Raw genomic sequence first — 19,770 nt, 5'->3', positions numbered from 1 at the left:
AAGATTACAGAAAGAGATGGAGAAGAACCCAAAGTTACAATTCAACTTCCCATGGATACCTCCACCTTGGCCACCCACCCCTCTCAACAAGGAATGGATGCTCCACACCATGAGATAATTCATCCAAGATTATGACCAAGTGCTTGAGCCTGACATCATAATCACCATTCACTTCTTCTCCCTCAGCATCACCCTACTAATGCTGGTTAAATTTTTTGATGAAGGTCCCCAGGGCCTTGCCTTTGACATCAACAAAGACCTAACACTTTAATAGGTACTTGACTACTATAATAAGTACAATGGATGCAAGGCTAGCAGCTACTCATCTTCAAAGATATGTTCAGGATAGCATTTTGGAACTCCTACAAATCCTTCCATGTATCACCCAGTACCCAAAGTCCCGTGCTTGACTTCTACTATAGTGGCTTCTACTACTAGCTCCTCACCATCAAGATTCTAAGAATGAACTATGATTAGGGAGAGGGATATGTTAAAACCACAGTGGCTAACATTGCTCCGAACACGCGACGGCGGTAACACTTTTTGAGCCATACTTTTTGTACCATGCAAAGTGCTTCATGATGTAAATGATTGTGGGAAATCTACGAGCTTACAACTTGTGTAATGCCAAAAGATAGTCAAAGCCGAGCTTATGACTTGTGCCAGAAGATAGTTAAAATTGAGCTTACAACTTGTGTAATGCTAGTACTATATGCTCCCCACCATGTGACAATTCATCCAAGATTACAACCAAGTGCCTAATCCTAACATTGTTAATCACCATTACTTCTTCTACCTCATCTCATCACCCTCCTAGTGGAATTTTCAGACTAGTATAGTTTCTATGAAATTCCCCAGGGCCTTGCCTTCGACATCAACAAAGGCCCAACACTTTGACATTACAAGCAAGTGTAGTGAATGCAAGGATGGTAGCTTCTTATCTTTAACGATATGTTTAAGACAACCTTCTAAACCTCCTACAAATCCTTCCACTTCACCACCTGGTACCCGAAGTCCCACTTTGGCTTCACTAGAACTACAGTGGCTTGTACTGCTAATTCCCACTGTGCTTCACCACTGATTTCAAGGACAAAACCGTGATTAGGGAGGGGGTATGTTAGCCACATCGATGGCTAACATTACTCTAAACGTGCATGGCAACACTTTTTGAGTCATACTTTTTGTACTGTATAAAGCACTTCAGGTAAATGATTATGGGAAATCTCTGAGCTTACGACTTGTGTGTAATGCCAGACGATAGTCAAAACCAAGATTGCTTAAGACTTGCGTAATATCAGTAGTACACTAGGAAATTATCTTTGACTAGCTTTTGGGCCCCCAGACATTACTTGGGCAGTCGTTCAGGATTGTAAATATAAGTCTTGTATATAGACATTTTGACTGATGTGAGAACAAATAATCCCATTCTGACTAATTGTGTTTGAGTTTTTCTTGCTCTTATGTGGCTGATGCTTTCTTGTGTGCTCTCCTCTTTGATGCATGCTTGCTTGAGGATTGTGTATGTGCATGTTCACATCATCACTCCAGGGGGGATTTGTAGCATTATATGGTAGTGATGTGTGTGAACACACTTAGGACCAACGGAGCACTTTTTTCCTCACTAGGAGGTTTTTCCCCCCATGCGTATGTACACCCTCTTATCTACTCATTTTGGGGTGTGTACTTATCTTTTGTATCTAGCACACATTTATTCATTCTAATCTAGTGAGCTTGTGTGCTCTCAAGCTTCTCTATATTGTGTGTGTGCATTGTTGCAACCCTAACCCTAATTCTAACAAGTTGCTCTACCAAGAAGCTAGAGGTGCAAGCTGGCAAGACCCTTACATTATTCATCTTCTTCTCTCCCTCGTGCAAGCCTCAACTGTTCTCGAATCGATGAACAACTACTAGTATCTAGTTAGTCTTTCCTTTACTACTAGATTTTTCTTTGGTTGCACTACTTCTTCTCCCTTCTTCTACCCATTGCATTCAATTAGGCCATTACTTTAAATTTGATCATGTTGGTTGTTAATTCTTCTTGTTTTAAATCTCCTTGTTGACAATTCTTGATTGCTTGGATTAATCTCAAACATTCTCAATTATTGTTTTGAATCTCCTTGTTGACAATTCTTTGATTGCTTGGATTAATCTCGAACATTCTCAATTCTTGAGCTACCTCTTAGATTCTCTCTTTATTCTCATGTGAGACAAAATATATGTGCTTACCTGTGTTCTCGACAACCTTACCGGCCATTGGCTTCTCTAGAACCTTATGATGCCTTTGCCAATTACCATGACCTCTTTGACTCCCCCTGCCTCTAAACTGGCCTCTTCCACGTGTGTTGTTGTTGTGATTTATGGGACTGTTGCTGCTCTGCTGACCATAATTTTGATTACCTGTTCAACTACCACCTTGGCCACGTCCACGACCTCTACCTCATCCTCTACTACCTGAACTTGTGTAGAAGGCCTGCTCCTCAGAACTGTTTTTGTTTTGTCAAGACTATTAATCTTCACCCAAATTCTTCTCTTCAATGATCAGCATTGACACCAAATCTGTAAAGTTGGGAATGTTTTCTCGAGTCTAAATAGACGTCTTGAATGCCTTGTATTGAGGCCCGAGACCACGTAGACATATTTCCACCTTATCATCATCATCAATAGAAACACCAATAGATGCAAGGGATTCCACAATGCCCTTGATCTTCAAGGCATAATCATTCACAAACATGTTTTTCTTCTCCATAGTATGAAGCTCATTCTTCAATTGAATCTTTTGTGCCTTGGTGTTAGATTCATACAGCTTCACCAAGGTGTCCCATGCCTCCTTGGGTGACTTGGCATCCTGTATATGCCCAATCATGGTGTCCTGTATGCTAATAGAAAGCCAATACATGACTTTCCTTGCTCCTTGATTCCAATCCTTGTATTCTTTTACATCTGAGCAGCTGGATTAATCTCCGATATCTCTGGTGCCTCCTCATGTTCACCTTCAAAATGTAGTCCCAATAGCCTTTTCTCATCAAAAAAATTGTCAATCTAAACCCCCAAGCATGGAAGTTGTTCTTGTTAAGATTATCTGCTACAATTTGGTTAATTCCATCATTTGACATCTTGTCTTCAACACAAACTCACCAAAAACAGCACTCTTGTTTGACTTGCACACAAACCGATGCATTCTTTGCATCAGTGATACTATGCTACAACCACTGACCTCAACTTGCATACATACACCCAATAGCACCTATAAGACCACTTTTTTGCAGTACACATAGTGTCTGTAGTACAACCAATTGCCCTTCGTGCAATACCAAAAATAGAATTCTGCAGAGAATCAAAACTTACCCCCGCAGTGCTCGTGAACGCGTGAACTGAAAAATGGAGGTCTAGACGTGCCCGAAATACATTTTCAGCCTGAAAATTTATCCAAAGGACAATATAGTTACCCTTAATCACCGCTCTCGCAACAAAGAAAGCTCCTCAATCGAAGTTTGTTTGCCAGTGCTCTCCTGAAGAGCTCTCGGCAAGGGTGTAATAGCCAACACAAAGGAGGGAAGAGTCGATGAAGCTCTTACCCTCGTACCGCTTCTTGTGCTTCTCTTGCTTACCATTCAGCTCTTAGCATGAACCAAGCTTTGATACCATGAAAAGATGCAGGGGAGAAGGGATCTTGAGCTCTTGCAACAAGCACACACACTTTCACAAACCCTAGAAGAGAACACATAAGGTGAGATGCTGAAAATTGTTGTTGTTCTTCTTCTTCTTCAACAAAAGAGGTCTACAAAGGAGATGAAGTGTCTAACACGCATACTAGAGTATATATAAGTGGTCCATAATGTGAACACACTAAAGTGGAATGGGTAGGTGTGGACTAGTCAGTGTAGTCTAGCTGTAGAATCTATGGCGAAGACACCAATGATGTAAATGGCGAACGGTCACGCAGGTGCCTCGTGAGTGTCAGCTCATGTTGAGCTTGACATCTCAACACTTAATCTCTCCCAAATGATCTATAGGAGATCTTCATCACTCCCGTGGCTTTGAATCTCTTCACAAAGGCTTTCTCCATCTATTCGTGTGTTGGCAACCTTCTTTGGCACATGTATTCATAATACCACTTATGAGCCTTGAACTTTAGCGATTCTAAAAAATATTCTTCTTCTTCCCACTTAGGTTGTATGTGGATTTTGAATCCACCTTCTTTTCTCCAACACAATAAGGCATATCTAGTTTCACTTTAAGAGTAACCCTTGAATCTTCCTTAGCATTCTTGATTCTCTTGGGGTTAATTTGTTTTCTTTTGCTAGCTTCTACCCTTCCTATCCTAGCACTTCTTGTGCCCTTTTTGGCAAGATTAATGATCTCTACCTCATCCTACCCTTCTACTTGCTCTTGCTCATCTTTTATTTTTGTCTATTTTAGACAAATAGGTTTCCTCATCGGTGGTTAAGCCTCTCTTGACCTAATCTTCATCATTTCTTAGGCAATATCTTTAATTGTATCTATTGTTGGATCCATTCTTATTGTTTTCATCACGACTCTTGTTGGTGTCTTCATCTCGTGACGCGTGAACTTACCCCCGCAGTGCTCGTGAACGCTTGGATTCATACTAACCCTCTTCTGAACATGTGGATACTCATCTAGATCATGCTTTTGATGATGACATTTTGTGATTATGGATCATGCTTTTGATGATAGTGATTTTGTGAATGCAATGAAAGGTAAATAAGTGTGTTCCACTCCAACAAAGTAGACTATGTGTCGAGACTGTAAATCCTTTGTTCATGCTTGTGAATGCAACATGAAAGATAAATAGGTGCATTCCTACTTCAACCAAGAAAGCCTCAAGAAGGCCCAGGACGAAGGAGACTATGTGGTGTGTGGAAATCCTTCGTTCAATCTTGCATCAACTTTACGAAAGAATATGTGGCACCCATAGTGTGTACATTGACCCGTCACCAAAAGAAGCTTATTTAAAGGTATTGTAAGACATGCAATGTCCTACCCCACGAGTTCCCACATGCTAGATCCCAAGGAGTTTGTGCACACCAAAGGGTTAGTGGGAAACGTTAATAGAAGGTCACAATTATTTGTAAGATGTTACTTTATATGATATTCTCAAGATCCACATAGTCACATTACCATTGTGTGGGATAGCATGCACACAAGGAGAAGGGTCAAGGCAACATACATGCTCCATACATGCCAATAAAAATATGGTGGTCCTTTGAGCATTTTAAAGCAATGAAGCAATAAGAACTACAATATAACTAGATTTGATAATACAAATGTAATGTAGCTTCATATAGAATCAAAGATCTAAGCTTGGTAAATAGTGTTGGATCTTGACATTATGACCACAGTGAGATTATTTAAGCTAATTGTTCTCCTTATAAATCAACAAAAAGAAGACTATGTGAAAAGATATGTGCATAGTCTAAACTTCAACCTCAACAAAGGTTTAATCTCCATGGTATACTCTCTTATTTTTAGAGGACCAAATTGGATGCATCTTTACAAGGCGGGGCTTGAGAAGAACTCGCTAACCTCACTATTGTGGGCTCTCTCAGTCATCGAAAAGGTGCCGTTTTGAGTACATTAGAAATAGTCACCGAGAAGGTGCTGTTTACTTTATATGCCGCTCCGCTGATATGGCTTTCAACATGCTATCTTATCGATATGAACTTCTGGACCCTATAGCACTATATTTGATGGGTCACATGTAACATCCAAAAGACAAAAATGTATGTAGGGGTCTCAACGAGAATTAGAAGGAGAGAATCTACTTTAGGAAGGGGGGCATGCTAACACATGTTGATGTTAATACTACTCATTAGATATATTTCATTTCATTTTATCTCTCTTATTTTGAGCAAGAGTTGTAATGCCATTTGTTATAAGGCCATCTAGTCAATTTAGTCTCCTACACTTTGGGCTAGAAATAGAAGGCAAGAATGGTAGAGTGGGTAACCACAATGTCTTTCTGATAGAGACTCCAACAAGTGAAGGAGAACAAAGAAGAATAACCTAATCCTCTAGATTTTGGCCACATTTGACAAGATACTAAATGAATCTTGCAACATTATAGCATGCTGGAAAGATCAAGATTAAGACGTAAGAAGCAATTTGGACCATGTGTGCGTACATGTGTTCCCCCCCCTTTCCCCCAACACACACACACACATGGAAAAATTAAAAAAAAAAGTTGTATTAACATCTACAGAAGGCCAAAATGATTATATATATATATTATATATATATATATATATAATATGTAGAGAGAGAGAGAGAGAGAGAGAGATCTTCAATCTAGAAAATAAAAGGTCTTACATTCTTGAGGATTATAATCAATAATACATATTGCTTTCAAGTCCTTGGAACCAAATAGCTCAAATACAGTATAATAATTCTACGTTGAGATGTGCTTGAATGTAGTTCCCACTTGTGCTAGTGACGTGTACAAAAATTAGAGGTCTTGTCCATAGGAGGTGCATAAGCACAAAAGAAGCTGCTGGTTTACTCTTGAGATTCTTTAAAGGAACCTTTCATTGAGGTCAAAGTCTTGGATATACCCAAAAGAATTTATGCATAAGCTGAAAAATATGTTTGAGCTACATAAGCTGAAAAATATGTTTGAGCTACATAACTCAATGTGGCTTTACCCTAGTTGTCCTTTTATATTCATGTAATAGCTTGCAAGCCTTATATTTCGTCCATTTGGTAAAGCATCGCTAACAAGATAAGCTATTGTAAAATGAGAAAATGTGCCTTATCTTGGCACACACATAATAAAATCATCACAAGTATATTTCCATCCATGCACTCTTGAACTTGAAGGAATAATCATACGACTCATGTCCCACAAATTGAAGTTACGTGATTTGCTAAAAAGCTAGTGAAAACTAGATGCTCATGAATGTAATCTATGAAAGAGTATTTTTATGCAAACCATCACAAAAGGTGTCTCCCAAGGAAAAAAAAAACTCTACCAAAACATAACTCACTAGGATAGGATCACAAGTACACGCATTACATGAAAGACTAAATAGAACATTGTTCATGATATATATCTTTTGTTTTTCCTATGTGGGAGGAGGGGGAGAGACAAGAGGGGCAATCATGATGCAAGTATGAGAATATAGATGCCATTTTTATACTTCTACCAAGCCAACTCATATGTGTTACAAACACACGACTTCTAAATATTTCAAATGCGATGAATAAACCTTCTTCATAATTGTGTGGAGAAGGAAGACGCCAATTGAATAGGCTTTTTTATGTGAAGGCTCTATGAAGGCATAATCAACAACTCAATTACACATTTGCTAGCTTTTCACAAGCAATAAAGTATTTTATTGTGAAACATAAGAGCATGGTGCTTGGGCTACTAAGTTTGGAAGCATGCAAAATGTTTTAGAGCCTTCTATTCTCTCCTCCCTTCATCTTGGAACAATCCTTTTGTCCATAACATGGTGTAAAGGAAAAAAGGGCAAAGTTGTCTTAAATTAGATGTAAAAGCTCCCATCCCCATCATACAAAGTGAGGGAAATTATGTGATCTTGGATCTTATGCATTGTGAGTTTTTGATGTGGACGAGTTCATAAGTCCCTAGGCTTTATTTCTGTTATGCCTGATAGAGTTTGAGGCACATGGGGAGAGGATTGTGAGTTGGTGGTGGTGCAAGTGCATGCCAAACTTTGCTTACACCACACAGTGAGTATTTCTTTGCACTTATGATGCTTGGTGCACATGGAGGGTTTCCTTTTGGAAAATTTCATGTATTTGGACAACCAGAATGCCCATTATAGGCACGATCGTTAAAATCAAGCATGGTGCTATGTTTACTTGATGCAGATGTCTAGAGCATCATTAAAGAGTGCCTATCTAGACTCAAGAGCATCCCTTCCTTTTTTCCATAACTTCAACTTTAGCTCGTAGATTCTAGAATGCAGCAGTGCCCACCAAAGACAAAAAAAAAGCCATTTTTGTCCATCCCAGAAGGGGCTCAAAAAAAACGGCCATGGAGTTTATCCAGATTTCGATCACAATCCACTTTAGTTTTTAACTACCCGCGGGCCGCTACTAAAATAATGATGCGCTAAGTACTTTCTAAGCTCATGATTAGCTCCGGCCGTCAAGACTGACGGCCGTTTTGACGGCAGATTGACCCGTAAAACCCTAAAACGGGGAAGGGGCGATCTGGGCCGTCGAATGAGGAAGGCCGACGGCAGAGATTGCGTCGTGGCCGCCATAGCCAGGAAAGCTTCGATCTTTGACACGGGGGTTTGGATTTTTCTGCTCTTTTCTCTTCTTGAAGCGTCTGCTCGGGCGAGAGAGATTTGCAGAGCTTAATTCTTCACATTTCTTACACCTCTCTCCTCTCCCCTCACATTTTCTTGCCCCTTTGCTTCGCACATCCTTCCCCAAAATTTACCATCTTTTAGCGGGAAATAATCAAATCGTTCCTGCAGCTTCCGATCTCGTGCATTTCCGGTACTCTTCGTCTTCGCATTCCAAAAAGGTTCAATTTCTTTGCACAGTCGGATTAATTAGGCCCATTTGAAGCAAAAATGTATGGACTAATTAGTTTTTCTCGTCACAATTTTCTTGTTGTAAACAAATTTATTTCGAGCTGTTCAAATAGCTCGCTTTTTTTTTTCCTCGCACTCCTGTCTGCCCTGTACCATTGTGTTTGTATGAAAAAATTCCGTATTCCTGCCTCTTTACCATGGCCATTGCGTCTCTGGGTCGTTTTAATGAGACTGGGTGTACCGTCTCTTGGGCTACTTAACATGGGTTTACTGCCATGTGGGCTCGCTAAGCCGGGTTTACTGTCTTTTGTGCTAATCAAATTCTTTTGGGCTTTCAGGATTACTCATCATACATAAAAGACTATTAGGCAAGGCTACTTTCCAGTAGACAAAGTTCAATGTCATGCGGCAACAATTCAAGTAGGACATTAATAATGGGAGCTTGATCCATGCTCCGATCTACCTGATGTGAGAGGAAGCACACCAGTGATTCACTTCGAGAAGAGTTAAGGTACCAAGCATGATTATAGTTAGCTTAATGAAGCATAATTATAACTCCGGTTGGCCTCTTCTGTGTAGTTTTTAGTGATTGGCAACATCACATCAGTCAGCAGGGGGTCTGGACTCAGGCACCCACCTAGAGATTCAAATCCCTTACCAACTGGGCTATGTGGCTGGTGGTATCCCCCTTCCTTTAACGTAACTGCTTTTCTTTTCATGCAGATCATCATCAGCATCATGGCCGTTTACGTATATCTGATAGTGAGGTACTTAAATGGCAGTGCAGGTTTGTAAGTTAAGCACACACCGTGGATTGGACTATTGCGTTCACACTTAGTAGAGCTAAGCTCAGTAGAGGTAACATGTTATCACACGATCAATGATGTTTCTGTGGTTGAGGATTGAATGGTATCAGTATCACCTTCAGTCAAGAGGGAAAACTACGTAAGGGCAGTCTCTTGAAATGGCAACAGAGAATCCGATGCGAATAATGGCTACAAGTGCGATGAGGGGAGGCATTGCTATGAGTGACAATATCAGATCTTCGGGTGGAAGTGGGATAAGCTCTCCTTCAGCACATGAAGATGTGGACCAGGAACTGGGAATGCTCTTGAGAAGTCATTCCCGGCTAGATAGCATGCTTAAGTGGAAAGACATGGTTCCACATAGAAGTGGAAGTGCCCCGCCAAGTGTTGAAGGATCTCTTACTTCCATGGGTGGCTTTTTGCCCTCTGGTGTTAATTCTGGAAGTCGGATCACTAGCTCCGGATCTGGAGAAGGCACTGATATCATTGATTCAGAGCAAGAGCTTCGGTCTGATCCTGCATATTTAGCCTACTACTATTCACACATCAACCTGAATCCACGGCTGCCTTCACCTATCATCTCACGAGAGAACTATTTTCTTGCTCAGCGCCTTGCTAGTGGCGCTTTTGCTGACAAGAGGAATTTCAGGTCTTTTGATGACAGCAGCAGCAGATCTTTGTTCTTAGCTCAGCCGGTGCTTCCTACTCACAATGAGGAGACAGAATCTTCTGAGGATGAAAAGTCTCCAATGGGGAATCTGTTAAGACACGTATCTGATAATTGGGTAGAAAGGGGAGCTGATGCGTTTTCAGGTATTTCAATGCATGGTCTGGGTGCTCGGCCAAGAAGCTTAGTGGACCTTATTCAGGTAATGCTTGACCACATGGTAATGCTCTTTATTGGTGTTAAAAGGATCTTCGTTTTGAAATACAAAGATTTATGAAAATGTCCTACCCTTTTTCTTCACAGCAAGATTTTCCAAGAACCCCGTCGCCGGTGTACAGATCATCAAGTTGTTTAGGAAATGAGGAGGGTGTGGATGGTGCGTCTGGACTAGATTCTCATCTGCGAGATAATACTAAGTCTGCTGCAGCAGTCGCAGAGTTAAATGTGGCTTTATTGGGCTCTCGTTCTACAACGCCCAGTGTACCCTTAACTTCACGTTCAGCCACACCAACTCCTGCATTAAATTCTCTCCTGCCAACACATAACCCTATGGGAGTCCCCGCTATTGGGAACAGCTCTATGGGAGCATCAGCTGGGCCTCGGGGGCCAATAGTAAGGATTCCTACCCCTGACCCTTCGACTATGGGTGAAGAATTCGTAGATGACCTGTCAGGATTGAAAGGCCCATCAAGTTCAAGGGCAACTCAGTCGCGAGTTGCTTTACTGGCTGACAGTTCTACTGCAGCTGGAGCTGCTGAGTTGGCTGCTTCTTTGCAAGGGTTAAGCTTTTCCAGAAGGCAAGCAGTTGCTTCTGCTGAGCATCAGGACCCACCAGGCCTTTCCTTGGATTCTCAGCAGTTTCAGCAGGAGAGACGGTTGCAACCTCATTCCGTGAGGTTGCAACAGGCTCAACGGCATAGCCAAAGATCCCAGAGCTCTCAAGTTCAGTCACAGATTGCACAATCCCAGTCATTTTCCCATGCCCTTCAGCAACAGCAGCAGTTCTCTGGTTTAGAACAGAGTTACATGGCCCAGGGTAAATATGGTCTTCTGTCTCAGTCTCAGAATGCTCCGCTGCAAGCGGGAGCTGCGAATAATATGTATGCTGCTGCGGCAGCAGCTGCAGCCATGTCCTACATGGCTGCTGGGAACCCATACTATCCAAATCTGCAGGCGGGGAATATGTATGCACCTCAATATGGAATAGGTGGATATCCCATGAACCCTGCCCTTTCACCTGGAATGATGGCAAATTATACTTCACCAGTAGCTTATGAAAGTGCTACAGCTGCAGCCGCGGCTGCTGCAGCAGTAGCTGCAGGGATAGGTGCACGGTCACCTGCACCAGGACCCTCAAGTGGGGTAGGATTAGACATGCAGCAACTGTATAAATACAGAAATCAAGCAGGGACCTCCCTGCAATCTCGGCTACCCGACCCTTTGTATCTTCATTATTTGCAGCTGCGCTCTGTTGATGACGTTCGTGGTACTGTGAATACAAATGATCCCTCAGTACTTCGAGGGTATGTAACTGGGGCGCTCATGGATCCTCTTGAACTGCAAAAAAGCAAACTAAGTTCGGTACTTGGGTACCCTACAGACCACAAGTCCCAGTTTACAAGAAGTGGCTCACTTGGTGTTCCGATGGGAAGCAAGAGTGGTTCTGTCAGCCCTGTGTACTATGGTAGTCCACCTGGTGCAGGCTTTGTCATGCCATATGCCAACTCTCCGCTTTCAAGTCCTGTGCTTCCTGGTTCTCCAATTATTCCTGGTGCCCTGTCTCTGAGACATGGCAGTAGAGCCTCTGTTGGAGGTGCTTATGTTGGTTGGCAGGGACAGAGGGCCAGTGATATCAGCGAGGATTTGAAAGGATCATCTTTGTTGGAAGAGTTGAAAAACAGTAAAACTCGAAGGTTTGAACTTGCAGATATTGCAGGCCATGTAGTGGAGTTCAGGTAAACCTACAAAACAGTTGGTCGGTATAAAGCTTGTTTAGTTTTTTTGTATGGAAACTAACCTTGTCTTTTGGTGGTGTGGCTTTGCAGTGCCGATCAGCATGGCAGCCGATTTATTCAGCAAAAGCTGGAGACGGCATCTGCAGAGGAGAAAGCACTGGTGTTTGAAGAAGTTTCGCCTCAAGCTCTCTCACTCATGACTGATGTGTTTGGAAATTATGTCATTCAAAAGGTACTTGATTACATGTTCTGACCATATGTGTTGTGGCAATCAACTGACTTGTTAGTACCTTAAGCAATATCTTAATCAGGGTAAGCATCACTGGGTTATGATCAACCACAAACATCACGATTTAGAAGAGCCAGGTGTATAGAAAACAAAGACCAAATTTTTAGGAAATGAGTAGGATGAGGAAGTACAGTACAACACTAAAATCATTGAGTGCTTCAGATGCATGTGATTATGGTTTTCAATGTGGTAGTACTGTTTCAACAGCATCAATCTTGGATTTGCAGTTTTTTGAACATGGGAGCCCTGAGCAGAGGTTGGAACTTGCAAACCGACTGATTGGCCATGTTTTGAATTTGAGCCTTCAAATGTATGGCTGTCGTGTTATACAAAAGGTACTGCATTTTGTCGTGCTCTATGCGTAACTGACGGTCCTGTATTTGATGTTTTACCAGGTACTTTTGCAGGGTTTCTGCCCCTGTTTTTGATGTTTTTGTTTTTAAATCAGGCGTTAGAAGTTGTTGGCATTGATCAACAAGCACGCATAGTCTCAGAGCTGGATGGTCATGTTATGCGTTGTGTGCGCGACCAGAATGGCAATCATGTAATTCAGAAATGTATTGAGTGTGTGCCTCCTGAACATATACAGTTCATTATTTCTGCCTGTTATGGTCAGGTGGTTATACTTTCGACTCATCCTTATGGTTGTCGAGTCATCCAGGTAGAAAGGCATCTCATCTTATATGTTTATGTGATTTCTTTAAACCTTGTATGGGCATGTTTACTTATTGTCACCACCTTATTTTGGCAGCGGGTTCTTGAACATTGTACTGATGAGCAGAAACAGGATGGTATAATGGAGGATATTTTAGGTTCCACTTGTAATTTAGCACAAGATCAGTATGGCAATTATGTTGTGCAGGTTTGTATCATCTAGTTCACAGAAAAAGGTGTCTACGTAAGCACCGGTACTTGTGGTAGGTGGTCTTTAATTGCCACTGATGTTTTTAATGACAGCACGTCCTGGAACACGGAAAACCCCACGAGAAGAGTGAAATAATGAAAAAACTAGCTGGCCAGATCGTACAAATGAGTCAACACAAATTTGCTTCTAATGTAGTTGAGAAGTGCTTAGAGTTTGGTGGTCCTACAGAACGCCAAATTTTGATTAGCGAGATGCTTGGTCACACTGATGAGAATGAGCCACTGCAGGTAGTGTTTTCCTTCCATATTATCACACTTTGCTAAAGCTTGGTAACATTGTTACCAGAATCAGCTCTTTTTCTTCAAAATTTATGTTTTGGAGTGGAAACTCACATGAGTTCACCTGTTGGGGACTCACAAGGCCTTGGATGGACAGGATAGCCCCTCCTAGCGGTCATGATGGGTGGGTCCTTGTGCTTCCAGCCTTTTTGGATCTTGCCCATGCAAGCCCAATAGGCAGTCATGATGCCCGCCAGCATCTTGCCTGTCCAAGCCTGATGGGCGGGGGTCCTAGTGCTCCCACAGGCTTGGACTTGGACAGGCAAGATTGCTGGTCTAAGCCTTGTTTGATCTTGCCCATACAAGCCCAATGGGCAGTCATGATGTCCCCCAACACAGGTGGATCTTGCCTGTCCAAGCCTGATGGGCAGCCCTGGATTCCCCACATGGGCACGCTCCCAGGAGCGAGGGCCTGGATGGGCAAGTTTGCTCATCCAAGCCTTACGGGTGGCAGCCATGATGCCCACCCATGCTCATAAGAGCGTCCCCCTTTGTGTAATCAGCCTCAAGTTTTATTTTTAAGTTAAACATTGCTCCTAATCACAATTTCAGGCCATGATGAAAGATCAGTACGCGAATTACGTCGTCCAGAAAGTTCTGGAAACATGTGATGACCAGCAGCGTGAGCACTTACTCTCTCGCATCCGGGTTCATCTTCATGCGTTGAAAAAATATACCTATGGAAAGCATATTGTTGCGCGTGTGGAGAAGCTGGTGGCTGCTGGAGGTAAATATAGTTTTGTTGATTTTCAGATACAATGATGCTTTTGTTATTGACAAATTCTTATGAAATGATGCCATGGGCAGAACGTTGGGGCGCCCAAATGTCAGCATGATTCAAACAGCACAAGCAAAAGTCCATAGCTTGTACCTTCGATCAATCGTCTGCAACCAATTTGTGCATAATACACATCATCTGAATGGTGTCATTTACAAGCTGCTCGATTTTGAACATGAAAGAGACTCTTTAAGTAAGCATATAATTGCAACCATCTAACACCAAGTAAAGAATAAAACAAATGCCAGTGTAGAGTGCTTCTGCAGGTTGTATCGGAATGTATCTTTCATAGCAAAGGCAGGTTTAGTATACAAACATAGACAGTAGGAGGTTAATTGAAGGTAGGTTTCCCACTCATAGCAGAATCTGGGGATCCTCACCTCTTGTGTGCACTTTTTAGCCTTTTCTCTGGGTATCCCAGGTACTTCATTTTGTTTCATGTGTCTGTCTGTATAAATACCAAGAATAGGTCATCAATTGTACAGACTTGAAATATATTACCTGCTGCATGGCAGCATAGGCCTTCTGGAATTGAACTTCACACGACTCAGGCTGTACATATTGGTTCATGAGTCGCAAAGCAGTGGTCTGCTATCTGAGGTTATTTGGAGTGGCAGCCACTTTTTTTTTCTCTTGTTTTGGAGTTGAATGAAGAACAAAATGCCAACAGATTTAGCTCAGGACCCACCCTACTCAAGAGCTTGTGATTTGAAATCCCTGATTTCCTTTGTTTTTTGGAGTGCCTTTGTAAAAGGAAGGCAATGCAATATATATTGGAATTTTGTCTCCACCAACAAGGGTTTTTTAATAAAGTCCACACAATTATTGTTTAGTAGCTTCTAGCATTCTTCTGCTTCTCTCTCTCTTTTTTCCTCTGTGAAACCAAGTGTCAATCAATTTTTTGAATTGCACAATGGGAGTGGTGCGGTTGAAGACAAACAAGATTAATTGGCATGCTTATTTATCTTCAAATGGGATCAAGTAGCATTTACTGGAGATCAAACTCCTGTGTGAAACCAAGTGTCAATCAATTTCTTGAATTGCACGATGGGAGTGGTGCGGTTGAATAAAGAAAAGATTAAATGGCATGCTTATTTATCTTCAAATGGGATCAAGTGGCTTTTACTGGAGATCAAACGAGAGATCTACAGAAAAAACAATAAGGGTGGATTTCATGTAGAAAGTCGTTTTGCAATCTAAACACTAGGTTGACCTTGGGTATGATGATTTCAGTGCAAGTAGAAGACATGTTTTTTAGAAAGTAAAATACTGTTAGTCACAGAAGGCTAACTCGTTATGAGTAAAGCCTTTGGACAATAATGCAAAGGACAGGTTAGGCTTGAAATTTTGACTTTCTCGTCTCATGATTCAGGCTACTCCTGCCAAAAAGACAGACCCCTTGTAGAGAGGGAATGCCTTACATGGCTTGTGTCTTTTGATCATAACTTGTTCTTAATTATCCACATTGATACATGGGCTTGGAGAAAGCCCACGGTAGCCATTCATCATGATGTTGCGTGGCAAAAGAAACAATTCTACCATTTGTCATAACAACTCAACCTTTAAAAAGATGAAAATTGTGCACACCAGAGATGCCTACACTTCTAAAAATGTACTAATTTACTAGACAAGCCCAACGAGTTGGTTCCTTGAACATGGACTAGTGAAATACCATGTCCAACTCCACAAGAACGAGATCAATTAGTAAGGTAATGCCTTCAATATGCTAAAAAATATATGCAGCTTCTCCTATTTTGGGAAGCGTTTTCTATGGGTCCCCATAATATCATAGTGAAGAGCATTGTATCACCTAAAGTGAAACACAACTAACCACACTATCAGCGACAATTTCTAGGAAAGCTCTACAAACTTGACGAGTGTTTAGACTTCCAAGATTAGGCTACAAGTTCATGTTCTTCCCATTTTCATAAATCAACATATTTTGTTGCTGATTATTTACATGAATCAAAAACCAATACTTTTACAATCGAAAACACAATTCCAGATCATTAAAACACGTACTAGCATTATTGATAAACACAATAGAACGCATAGCCTTCATGCAAGTAGAAAGCAGGACTAGCTGTTTGTGCCACCTACACCATTACGTCAAAATTTTACATGTTTCTGATTGTTTAACGACTAGACACTCATGTAATTATGACAGCACTAAGCCATAAAGTGCAAACTACTCCAACTTATTGAGATTCTATTATATAATGCCTTTGTCATAACATTGAATGTGTGGGTTCAGTTTGCCTTCAGTACACATAAAGTGATTCCCAGGTCACCTCTAGTCTAGTCAATGCGAGCATAGGATGATCCACTTACAGGACTAATAATTATTTGGGCGACAAAAAATTAGTAGCACAAGCACATACAGTAAATGCTTCATACTTTGCAAGAATAGAATAGCATTACATCAACCAGAATGTTTCACTTGGGGTTTTTTTTTTTTTTTTTTGGGGGGGGGGGATCTATTTAAGTAATTATAATCTACTAGTTTCTAGAGCAATAACAAGGGACATCAATGGAAAAGAAACAAAGAATAAAAATGGCAGACTCAGTGCTTGCTGGCAACAGATGCACTCCCTCAATTTTAGCAATTGATAGCAGAACTTCCATGCAACTCTGAACCGAACTACCTCAGGAAACCCATCATGGTTGCAATATACAAGCACAGAACCCCTTCGCAGCTACTTATTGACCTGGAAAACCTATCATGGTTGCTGATGGGAATCAATGTAGCCATGTTCAACCAGCACTTTCTCTCTTTTTGCCTTCTCCAGATCTGAGTCTACCATCATGGCTACTAGCTGCTTAAAGCTCACTTTGGGTGCCCAACCAAGCATTTCCTTGGCTTTGGTGGCAGAACCCCTCAAGTTATCCACTTCAGCAGGCCGGAAATACCTTGGATCGATCTCCACATGATCTCTCCAGTTTAATCCCACATACCCAAATGCCGCCTCCAAAAATTCTTCCACGGTATGGGAATCCTCCGTTGCAACCACGTAATCATCTGGCTTCTCTTGTTGTAGCATGAGCCACATCGCCTCCACATAGTCCCCAGCAAATCCCCAATCCCGAGAGGCTTTCAGGTTTCCAAGGAAAAGCTTGTGTTGGAGCCCAATCTTGATTCGCCCAACAGCCCGAGTGATCTTTCTTGTGACAAAATTCTCTCCTCTGCGGGGAGACTCATGGTTGAAGAGGATGCCATTGCAAGCAAAGAGCCCATAAGCTTCTCTATAGTTGACTGTGTACCAATGTGCAGCAACTTTGGAGACTGCATAGGGGCTCCTAGGATGGAATTTGGTATTTTCATCTTGGGGGGGTGGAGTAGCACCATACATTTCTGAGGATCCGGCTTGGTAGTAGCGTACCTAGCAATCAATGGCAAGGGCAAAAGAGGGGGAATGTTATCCGAGAGTTGAATTTATAAGGCATTTGTACCGATCTCAAAACTTATCACATTTGAATCTGACTAATCACATGCATTAAGGCCCTTCCAAATCACATTTGATCTTGATCTTAATAAATGGCTGGTATCTAGTACATAAGGGCATATAGTAGATATTGTAGGGCTCACCACATTGAAACATAACTAATCACATTCATCTGGGTACATATGATCCTGATTACATCAGATCTTGATCATATTGTGGGGTAGTATAGATGGGAAAATGCCAGACATATATTTTACACACGTCCATAGACTTGACATGGGGAAGATCTAATAAATGCCAATGACTGTTTGACGATTAAAAAAAAAATCTTTGGAATGGAGTCCCAAATTAGGATCCATTGATGCAGAAAAAGGGTTACCTGTCTGCCTGTGCTTTCGATATGGGTACGAACAGCTTCAAGGAGGCGGAGGGCGCCTGTAGCGACGACATCTGCGGTGTAGTCTGGGTTCTCAAAGGAGACACCCACATGGGATTGGGCACCCAGGTTGTAGACCTCGTCCGGGCAGATGGTGTCCACCCACTTACGGAGGGCTGATGCATCGCTGAGATCCCCATAGTGGAGCTTCATGCGGGCACCGGAGTTATGGGGATCAATGTAGATGTGCTCCAGCCTCTGCGTGTTGAAGTTGGAGGACCTTCTGATGATCCCGTGGACCTCATAGCCCTTGCTCAGTAGAAACTCAGTCAGATAGGATCCGTCCTGACCTGTGATTCCCGTGATCAAAGCTTTCTTGGGAGATCTCTCTTCCATCTTGTCTTCAGCTCAGTAGGAAAAGAACTAGAAACACAGAAACAAGGAGAAAAATCTCAGAGTAAGATGAAACCCTAGCACAAAGAAAAGAGGATAATCTCACATATAGAAAAGTGGGAAAACCCTACGTTCGAAGGAACCTAGCGTGAATAATCCCACATTCACAGATGCCCGCATTCAGAGAAACCCTAACACAGAGTAGGGAGAAAAAAGCTCACATTCAGATCTGGTCTTCCATCACTTACAAGTAGAAGGCGCATAATCCAAGCAATCTTTACACAGACAAAGGAAAGTGGGCATTCACAGGGTGGTCTGGTACCTTTGTCGACGTTTGGAGGACTTGCAAGCTATGGCGATGGGAAAACGAACGGAGGCAGGCCAACGTATAAAAAGGAGGTGAACTTGCAAGCAAAAGTAAAACTTTATATTCTGTTTTTTTGCACCATTACAAGACCCATAATCAACGCCAAAACTCACGGGTGCCAAGTCAATAAGAAGAAGGGCCTTCACATCACAGCGGTGGGAAAGTGGACGGGAAAGACTTCTCGATGCCCACACGTTGGGCGAGGGCCTTTTCACCTCAACGGACGGGAAAGGGCCTTCACATCATAGCGGTGGGACAGTGGATGGGAAAGACTTCTCGATGCCCACACGTTGGGTGAGGGCCTTTTCACCTCACAACGGTTTTTTTAGGGGAATCTCACCTAGGAGAAGGTGGACGGGCAAGACTTCCTGATGCCGACACACTTGGGTGGGAGAGATCTCCCCCTTTATACAAGGCAGGCAGTGTGTAAACCCCCTAATGAACAGAGTATAAAAAGGGGGTGAATTTGGAAGCAAAAGTAAAACTTTATATCCTGTATTTTTGCACCATTACAACACCCATAATCAACGCCCAAAAACTCGGGGTGCCAAGTCAATAAGAAGAAGGTCCTTTTCACATCACGATGGGTTTTCTTACGCTGATGGTGGACGGGAAAGACTTCCCAATGCCCACACGCTTGGGTGGGGGAGTTCTAAACCCCCTAATGGCCTTTTCACATCACAACGGTTTTTTAAGGTAAATCTCCTGGGTGGGAAGGTGGACAAGAAAGACTTCCCGATGCCGACACGCTTGGGCGGGACCTTTTCATGGGATTTTGTAGCCAGTGTGTAAACCTCTAAGTCTCTTCTTTGCAACTTAGGTGTGATTTTGATTATTGTGTGAATCAATGGCTAAATGGTCCAAGCATAAATATTCAAAAGACATAATTAACTAGTTCAAGTTTGGCAAAGCTTCCTAATCCTTTTAATTACTTGCAGATTAATTTGTGATCATTGTTGATTGCA

General features: G+C 42.0%; 2 protein-coding genes across 18 annotated transcripts; one reads left to right on the top strand and one right to left on the bottom strand.

The window, feature by feature from the left end:
* The first annotated feature begins 7,910 nt into the window (after positions 1-7,910).
* On the top strand, positions 7,911-15,016 carry LOC147639539 (pumilio homolog 3-like). 14 transcript variants are annotated; one of them, XM_086792382.1, is made up of 13 exons: positions 8,199-8,518; positions 8,867-9,039; positions 9,108-9,205; positions 9,311-9,386; positions 9,503-10,203; positions 10,305-11,956; positions 12,047-12,188; positions 12,473-12,580; positions 12,694-12,906; positions 12,997-13,107; positions 13,203-13,397; positions 14,001-14,175; positions 14,256-15,016. In XM_086792382.1, exons 5-13 carry the CDS (start codon positions 9,511-9,513, stop codon positions 14,282-14,284), a joined length of 3,318 nt encoding a protein of 1,105 aa, XP_086648508.1. In that variant the 5' UTR covers positions 8,199-8,518; positions 8,867-9,039; positions 9,108-9,205; positions 9,311-9,386; positions 9,503-9,510; the 3' UTR covers positions 14,285-15,016. The 14 variants fall into 14 exon arrangements, with proteins under 14 accessions (XP_086648533.1, XP_086648478.1, XP_086648508.1 ...); XM_086792399.1 differs by having other exon boundaries at positions 8,270-8,490; positions 9,316-9,386; XM_086792390.1 differs by having other exon boundaries at positions 8,270-8,490; positions 9,108-9,208; positions 9,316-9,386.
* Positions 15,017-16,604: 1,588 nt separating this feature from the next.
* LOC147639538 (GDP-mannose 4,6 dehydratase 1-like) lies at positions 16,605-18,899 on the bottom strand. 4 transcript variants are annotated; one of them, XM_086792450.1, is made up of 4 exons: positions 18,761-18,823; positions 18,570-18,629; positions 18,049-18,468; positions 16,605-17,606 (listed from the first exon to the last, which is right to left on the bottom strand). In XM_086792450.1, the coding sequence occupies exons 3-4, from the start codon at positions 18,439-18,441 to the stop codon at positions 16,947-16,949; spliced, it is 1,053 nt and encodes a 350-aa protein (XP_086648576.1). In that variant the 5' UTR covers positions 18,442-18,468; positions 18,570-18,629; positions 18,761-18,823; the 3' UTR covers positions 16,605-16,946. The 4 variants fall into 4 exon arrangements, with proteins under 4 accessions (XP_086648576.1, XP_086648559.1, XP_086648571.1 ...); XM_086792433.1 differs by lacking the exon at positions 18,570-18,629 and having other exon boundaries at positions 18,761-18,899; XM_086792445.1 differs by lacking the exon at positions 18,570-18,629 and having other exon boundaries at positions 18,687-18,825.
* Between the last annotated feature and the right edge of the window lie 871 nt (positions 18,900-19,770).

Source organism: Cibotium barometz, chromosome 4, assembly GCF_041138505.1.
Source record: "Cibotium barometz isolate CiBa-2024 chromosome 4, ASM4113850v1, whole genome shotgun sequence".
Lineage (NCBI taxonomy): Eukaryota > Viridiplantae > Streptophyta > Polypodiopsida > Cyatheales > Cibotiaceae > Cibotium > Cibotium barometz.
The sequence above is the reverse complement of the archived record's forward strand: the minus strand, read 5'-3'. Positions and strand labels throughout refer to the sequence as shown.

Bases quoted from the DNA above. Each gene is read 5' to 3' on its own strand.
- LOC147639539 (XM_086792407.1), top strand. From the start codon at position 9,493: ATGGCAACAGAGAATCCGATGCGAATAATGGCTACAAGTGCGATGAGG. The intron at 10,204-10,304 runs GTAATGCTTGAC...TTTTCTTCACAG, and splicing joins GCTTAGTGGACCTTATTCAG to CAAGATTTTCCAAGAACCCC. The intron at 12,189-12,472 runs GTACTTGATTAC...TTGGATTTGCAG, and splicing joins GAAATTATGTCATTCAAAAG to TTTTTTGAACATGGGAGCCC.
- LOC147639538 (XM_086792433.1), bottom strand. From the start codon at position 18,441: ATGGAAGAGAGATCTCCCAAGAAAGCTTTGATCACGGGAATCACAGGT. The intron at 17,607-18,048 runs GTAACCCTTTTT...ATTGATTGCTAG, and splicing joins TCGAAAGCACAGGCAGACAG to GTACGCTACTACCAAGCCGG.